At 38.2% G+C, this 8,261-nt stretch overlaps 1 protein-coding gene across 1 annotated transcript; it reads right to left on the minus strand.

Moving 5' to 3' along the window:
* Positions 1–2,753: 2,753 nt before the first annotated feature.
* LOC117341181 (achacin-like) lies at positions 2,754–5,905 on the minus strand. The gene is made up of 2 exons (XM_033903026.1): positions 5,444–5,905; positions 2,754–3,918 (listed from the first exon to the last, which is right to left on the minus strand). Exons 1-2 carry the CDS (start codon positions 5,677–5,679, stop codon positions 3,057–3,059), a joined length of 1,098 nt encoding a protein of 365 aa, XP_033758917.1. The 5' UTR covers positions 5,680–5,905; the 3' UTR covers positions 2,754–3,056.
* Between the last annotated feature and the right edge of the window lie 2,356 nt (positions 5,906–8,261).

Consider the following 8,261-nt stretch of genomic DNA (forward strand, 5'->3'; position numbering starts at 1 on the left):
TAAATTTCTTTGAAAAAGGAATCAAATGAGTATTTGAATTAATTAGAAAGGTGTGTTAATTGATAATGTGGACGAAAGTGTGTGAATTAATCATCGATAGGAAAGTAATTTAATTTACCATTGGTAGTAAGGTTTGTGAATTGATTATCTATGCAATTGGTCATAGTCATCCGAGTATTTTAATTGAGAATTTTACATTAGAGTTAATTAATATATCATTTGTCTCAGAGTTTTTAATTGGTCACTTTTATCAGAGTGTTTTTATGAGCAAATATAAGTCATTTTATTATACGTAAATGGAAATTCTACATGACAAGCTGACATTCTATATACTTATTACTAAAGTGATATTTCGATAAAACTACTTGCGATTTGTGTTACATAACAATACGTTAATGTGATTTAGTCTTATCTTGAAGCAAGTGGATAGTTTTTAGATGCTTTCTTGTTCCCTCTCAAGATGACTTATATGACGGGTAAAATGGGCCTTGGATATTTAATGGAGACATTGAAAAAGCCTTGAAATGGCCTTGAATTTGGTTTGATATAATCCGTATGTACAATAGAAAAATCAGGTTTACATTATATAATACGAACAACTCCCTTGTTTATTGTTAACATAAGACATCCTGCCTGAGGGATCCTTTTGGTTGACATTTGGTACGAATGAAATGAGATGGAAACATTGATTCTTTACTCTATATTCTATATCGTCACTCATTTGTGGTGATGCTACCCAGATTTTGGGTAACATTTTAACAGGTCTCATTAAGTATGTGTGAGTTTCATACTGTAGGCTTCTAGAACGAAGAATTGCATTCAATTGTTATATATTTAGTAAAATAAGAACCATTTTATATGTATGTATATGGTACAAGTAGAATATTTTCATGAACAATATATTCAACAGTGCAAATATAAATGTATTTTCAAACGGTTGTAGACCGGTGATTGTGTCCACAGTTTTCTATAAATTTGTCGACAGTCTATGAGCGTGATATAGGTACCGCTATGTCAATGGTCCAGCAGGCACCTCATATAAACAGAGAGGTTACTGTCATGATTAAATAACAAATAAAGCATCTAAATATGGTTTGGTGTCAGTATCTTATAATTTGACCATGCTTGTAACAGGCATTTTCGGGATACAAATTTATCTAATCAGCCCATAACGTGACAAAACGCCGTCTTTGATTGGCTGATACAGCGGAGCAATATAATAAAAGTGAAAGTAGTTCGTCAATAAAATCAGATTACCACAGGGATTGTATACGATAGATTTAATTATAAGGGCTGACTTGAATTTATCTTATTTTTGCTATGGAGCTATAACACAAACGTAAACACCGAACAGCTATAAAACAAAACACCAGGAGTGTGCTCACATCATAAACCGCTAGAGTATACTCCGAGCTTTGAGTTATATCTACATACGAACAAACATACATTAAAACTATTTCAATGTCGATTGGTTCTCCTAGCTTTATATGAACAACTATATAGCAACTCATACATCAGTATTTAATTTCAGTATGCTTGAAAGCACTGGCAAAAATTGTAACCGTTTTTCGTTACAACATTAGCATCATAGTGTGTAGTAATGTCGGGGACCGCGTTTTGACGGGAAGAACTCTCCGCCGTCAAGCTGGCGCAATTTTTCTTCACATGTTCTTTTGAATAAACACGATCCATGTAATATTGATATAAATCCGATTATCCGTCACCATAGTTACCTTATATCGTCACCATAGTTACCCAATATCTGCCACCATAGTTACCCTATAATCGTCACCATACTTACCTTTTATCCGTCACCATAGTTACATCACATCGCAACCATAGTTACCTTATATCGTCACCATAGTTACCTCACATCGTCACCATAGTTACCTCACATCGTCACCATAGTTACCTTATATCGTCACCATAGTTACCTCACATCGTCACCATAGTTACCTCACATCGTCACTATACTTACCTTTTATCCGTCACCATAATTACCTCACATCGTCACTATAGTTACCTCACATCGTCACCATAGTTACCTCACATCGTCACCATAATTACCTCACATCGTCACCATAGTTACCCTCACATCGTCACCATAGTTACCTCACATCGTCACTATAGTTACCTTATATCATCACCATAGTTACCTTATATCGCCACCATAGTAACGTTATAAAGTCACCTTACATCGCCTTATACCCGTCACCATAGTCACCTGATATCGTCACCATAGTTACCTTATATCGTCACCATAGTTACCCTCTAATCGTCATCATACTTGCATTATATCCCTCACCATAATTACCTCACATAGTCACCATAGTTACCTTATATCGCCACCATACTTACCTTATATCCGTCAACATAGATACGTTATATACATAGTCACCATAGTTACTTACATCGCCTTATACCCGTCACCATAGTCACCTGATATCGTCACCATAGTTACCTGATATTGTCACCATAGTTACCTTATACTGTCACCTTATACTGTCACCATAGTTACCTTATACTGTCACCATAGTTACCTTATACTGTCACTATAGTACCTTATACTGTCCCCATAATACCTTATACTGTCATCATAGTACCTTATACACCATCATAGTACCTTATACTGTCACCATAGTACCTTATACTGTCACCATAGTACATTATACCGTCACTATAGTACCTTATACTGTCATCATAGTACCTTATACTGTCACCATAGTACCTTATACTGTCATCATAGTACCTTATACTGTCATCATAGTACCTTATACTGTCACCATAATTTAATATTCCCTATCAGTTGTAACACTTCATCTCTATACAATAGAAAGGACATGATGAAGAGATCGTCACAATTGAGCCCACCACTCGCAATCTTTCCAAACAAATAAGTCAAGGTCATTTTAGCATCGCGACACAGTCATTGTATTAAAACAAGGGATCCAACAACAGGCAACAGATGATCTATACATTTTTCATCTTTTAATGAGGCATGACTTTTTTATTGCAATATCAATATAATATATAGGAATAATTTGATGTTGTTTCAATCAAAACTTACTATTAAGCATTTCATCAATCGATTCTAGACAGTATTCGGACCACGTGTCAGACATGTGTTTCGAGTAGGACCCGGAAGTTATAATGACGTCATCAGTCTCCGATAGCTTACTAATGGTGTTCCAAACTGCTTTCCAATCTACGCCTGCTTTCACGAAATGAAATGGGCTAACATATGGGGATTCGTCCCAGTTAAATATTACCCCATCCGTTGGAGTGGGAATCTCGTGTACTGACAGATTGTACAGCTTTGACAGGTATATATGGGCGTGGCGGACTACTTCCGTCGACACGCTATGGTAGCCCTGTGTTAGTGGTTCTCCGAGTTTCTGTAAATCTGTCCAGATATCATGTATTGAAAATGCAGCCAACAACACAGCCTTACCAGTCTTGATGGAAACGCCGAAATCAAGCGTCATATCCAGGGGAAGGTCTGAAAATAGTGCAGGACCATCCCCTCCCTGATATCTACCATCACAGTAACTAGAGATTCCAGTCGTTGACCTGATATAATTATGTGAATTAAAACTCCCAGAGTATGAATGGACGTTACAGAGGTATTTTTTCCACCAAGGGAAATCGTACACCAAATACAATTTCACAGCAATATGATAGTTCACAGCTTCCAATTGTGAACGAATATGTGGCCTTTGTAACACCTCCCAGTTGACCTTAAGCAAGGCTGGTGTTGGAATGGCCAGTACTACCCGGCGACTACACACCGTTATAGACTCGTCAGTGGGACTTGTTGTCCCGTCCAGCGTGACAGTCCTAAGGAGTCTCAGTGTATAGCTACCTCTAGGCTGTCTGGCGATACTGACCAGCTGGTGATTCGTATGGAGACTGTGTTTGCTGTGGATACACCAGAAATATAATTATGAAATCAGAAAATAAAATCGTACTTTAATGTATAAAGTGTATTGAAAAAATAAGAGACATCAGAGGCTCAATCGGTATCCTCCTCAGCACTATTTTATCAGTGTAATTTGATTGCCATTTAACACCGTTACAAATAACGGATGATTGAAGGTAAGCTGTCACAATAACGACACTACATTGTAACAAATAACGAATTATTTAAAGGTAAGCTGTCACAATAACGACACTACATTGTAACAAATAACGAATTATTTAAATGTAAGCTGTCACGATAACTACACTACATTGTAACAAATAACGGATTATTTAAAGGTAAGCTGTCACAATAACGACACTATATTGTAACAAATAACGGATAATTTAAAGGTAATCTGTCACAATAACGACACTACATTGTAACAAATAACGGATTATTTAGAGGTAAGCTGTCACGATAACGACACTACATTGTAACAAATAACGAATAATTTAAAGGTAAGCTGTCACGATAACGACACTACATTGTAACAAATAACGGATTATTTAGAGGTAAGCTGTCACGATAACGACACTACATTGTAACAAATAACGAATTATTTAAAGGTAAGCTGTCACGATAACTACACTACATTGTAAAAAATAACGGATTATTTAGAGGTAAGCTGTTACGATAAGGAAACTACATTGTAACAAATAACGAATTATTTAAAGGTAAGCTGTCACAATAACGACACTGTATTGTAACAAATAACGAATTATTTAAAGGTAAGCTGTCACGATAACTAGACTACATTGTAACAAATAACGGATTATTTAAAGGTAAGCTGTCACGATAAGGAGACTACATTGTAACAAATAACGGATTATTTAAAGGTAATCTGTCACGATAACGACACTACATTGTAACAAATAACGAATTATTTAAAGGTAAGCTGTCACGATAACTACACTACATTGTAAAAAATAACGGATTATTTAGAGGTAAGCTGTTACGATAAGGAAACTACATTGTAACAAATAACGAATTATTTAAAGGTAAGCTGTCACAATAACGACACTGTATTGTAACAAATAACGAATTATTTAAAGGTAAGCTGTCACGATAACTAGACTACATTGTAACAAATAACGGATTATTTAAAGGTAAGCTGTCACGATAAGGAGACTACATTGTAACAAATAACGGATTATTTAAAGGTAATCTGTCACGATAACGACACTACATTGTAACAAATAACGAATTATTTAAATGTAAGCTGTCACGATAACGACACTACATTGTAACAAATAACGGATAATGTAAAGGTAAGCTGTCATGATAACGACACTACATTGTAACAAATAACGGATTATTTAAAAGTAAGCTGTCACAATAACGACACTACATTGTAACAAATAACGAATTATTTAAATGTAAGCTGTCACGATAACTACACTACATTTTAACAAATAACGGATTATTTAAAGATAAACTGTCATGATAATGATACTACCTGATAGCTTCCTATTGATTACTTACATGCTGACAGACAGGAATTTCTTCACTAACTGTTCTGGCAGTCGTTGCATGCCTCCTGATATCGTTAACATGTCGTATACAGGTAAAGTCTCATTGTCTGGTGTAAATGGTAATTCTGATGCGGCGGTTACATTGTGTAACGAATATTTGAGTACATTGGATATTATTTCAACGGCGTCCTTGCTCACGTACTTTCGGAGGAATTCTTGGAGTCTGCAAACAATATACATATACATGAACGTAATTGTTGAACATTGTTTAGTATCATATCATAAATATTGGCATGATTGTTAACATGGCTTTAAATATAAATACGCATTTTCGTTTATCTCTTTTCAATAAGGGTTTTCGATATCCTAATAGCAATCAACATTATGTGGCGGCACAGTTAAGATGTGTACCTCGAAACCTTACTAACACACCTCAATACCTAACTAACACACCTCCATACCTTACTAGCACAGCTCCAAACCTAACTAACACACCTCCATACCTGACTAACACACCTCCATACCTAACTAACACACCTCCATACCTAACTAACACACCTCCATACCTAACAAGCACACCTCCATACCTAACTAACACACCTCCATACCTAACTAACACACCTCCATACCTGACTAACACACCTCCATACCTGACTAACACACCTCCATACCTGACTAACAAACCTCTATATCTGACTAACACACCTCCATACCTGACTAACACACTTCCATACCTAACTAACACACCTCCATACCTGACTAACACAACCCCATACCTGACTAACACACCTCCATACCTGACTAACACACCTCCATACCTAACTAACACACCTCCATACCTGACAAACACACCTCCATACCTGACTAACACACCTCCATACCTTACTGACACACCTCCATACCTAACTAACACACCTCCATACCTAACTAACACACATCCATACCTAACTAACACACCTCCATACCTGACTAACACACCTCCAAACCTGACTAACACACCTCCATACCTAACTAACACACCTCCATACTTAACTAACACACATCCATACCTAACTAACACACCTCCATACCTGACTAACACACCTCCATACCTTACTAACACACCTCCATACCTAACTAACACACCTCCATACCTAACACACTTCCATACCTAACTAACACACCTGCATACCTGACTAACACACCTGCATACCTGACTAACACACCTGCATACCTGACTAACACACCTGCATACCTGACTAACACACCTGCATACCTGACTAACACACCTGCATACCTAACTAACACACCTGGATACCTTACTAACACACCTCCATACCTAACTAACACACCTCCATACCTAACTAACACACCTCCATACCTAACTAACACACCTCCATACCTGACTAACACACTTCCATACCTTACTGACACACCTCCATACCTGACTAACACACTTCCATACCTTACTGACACACCTCCATACCTGACTAACACACCTCCATACCTTACTGACACACCTCCATACCTAACTAACACACCTCCATACCTTACTGACACACCTCCATACCTGACTAACACATCTCAACACAACGACACACCTCCATACCTAACTAACACACCTCCATACATGACTAACACACCTCCATACCTAACTAACACACTTCCATGCCTAACTAACACACCTCCATACCTGACTAACACACCTCTATACCTGACTAACACACCTCCAAACCTGACTAACACACCTCCAAACCTGACTAACACACATCCATACCTGACTAACACACCTCCATACCTGACTAACACACCTCCATACCTGTCGACCACACCTCCATACCTGACTAACACACCTCCATACCTGACTAACACACCTCCATACCTGACTAACACACCTCCATACCTGACTAACACACCTCCATACCTGACTAACACACCTCCATACCTAACTTACACACCTCCATACCTAACTAACACACCTCCATACCTGACTAACACACCTCCATACCTAACTAACACACCTACATACCTTACTAACACACCTCCATACCTGACTAACACACCTCCATACCTGACTAACACACCTCCATACCTAACTAACACACCTCCATAACTGACTAACACACCTCCATACCTAACTAACACCTCCATACCTGGTTAACACACCTCCATACCTAACTAACACATCTCCATACCTAACACACCTCCATACCTAACTAACACACCTCCATACCTGACTAACACACCTCCATACCTGACTAACACACCTCCATACATAACTAACACACCTCCAAACCTTACTAACACATCTCCATACCTGATTACCAAACCTCCATACCTGACTAACACACATCCATACCTGACGAACACACCTCCATACCTAACTAGCACACCTCCATACCTGACTAACACACCTCCATACCTGACTAACACACCTCCATACCTAACTAACAAACCTCCATACCTGACTAACACACCTCCAAACCTGACTAACACACCTCCATACCTGACTAAAACACCTCTATACCGGACTAACACACTTCCATACCTGACTAACACACCTCCATACCTGACTAACACACCTCCATACCTAACTAACACACCTCCATACCTAACTAACACACCTCCATACCTAACTAACACACCTCCATACCTGACTAACACACCTCCATACCTAACTAACACACTTCCATACCTAACTAACACCCCTCCATACCTGACTAACACACCTCCATACCTGACTAACACACTTCCATGCCTAACTAACACCCCTCCATACCTGACTAACACACCTCCATACCTGACTAACAAACCTCCATACCTGACTAACACACCTCCATACCTAACTA

This window comes from Pecten maximus, chromosome 13, assembly GCF_902652985.1.
Source record: "Pecten maximus chromosome 13, xPecMax1.1, whole genome shotgun sequence".
NCBI lineage: Eukaryota > Metazoa > Mollusca > Bivalvia > Pectinida > Pectinidae > Pecten > Pecten maximus.

Coding starts and splice junctions, on each gene's coding strand:
- LOC117341181 (XM_033903026.1), bottom strand. CDS start 5,679: ATGTATATGTATATTGTTTGCAGACTCCAAGAATTCCTCCGAAAGTAC. Junction 3,919..5,443: donor AAATTCCTGTCTGTCAGCAT/GTAAGTAATCAA, acceptor GTGTATCCACAG/CAAACACAGTCTCCATACGA.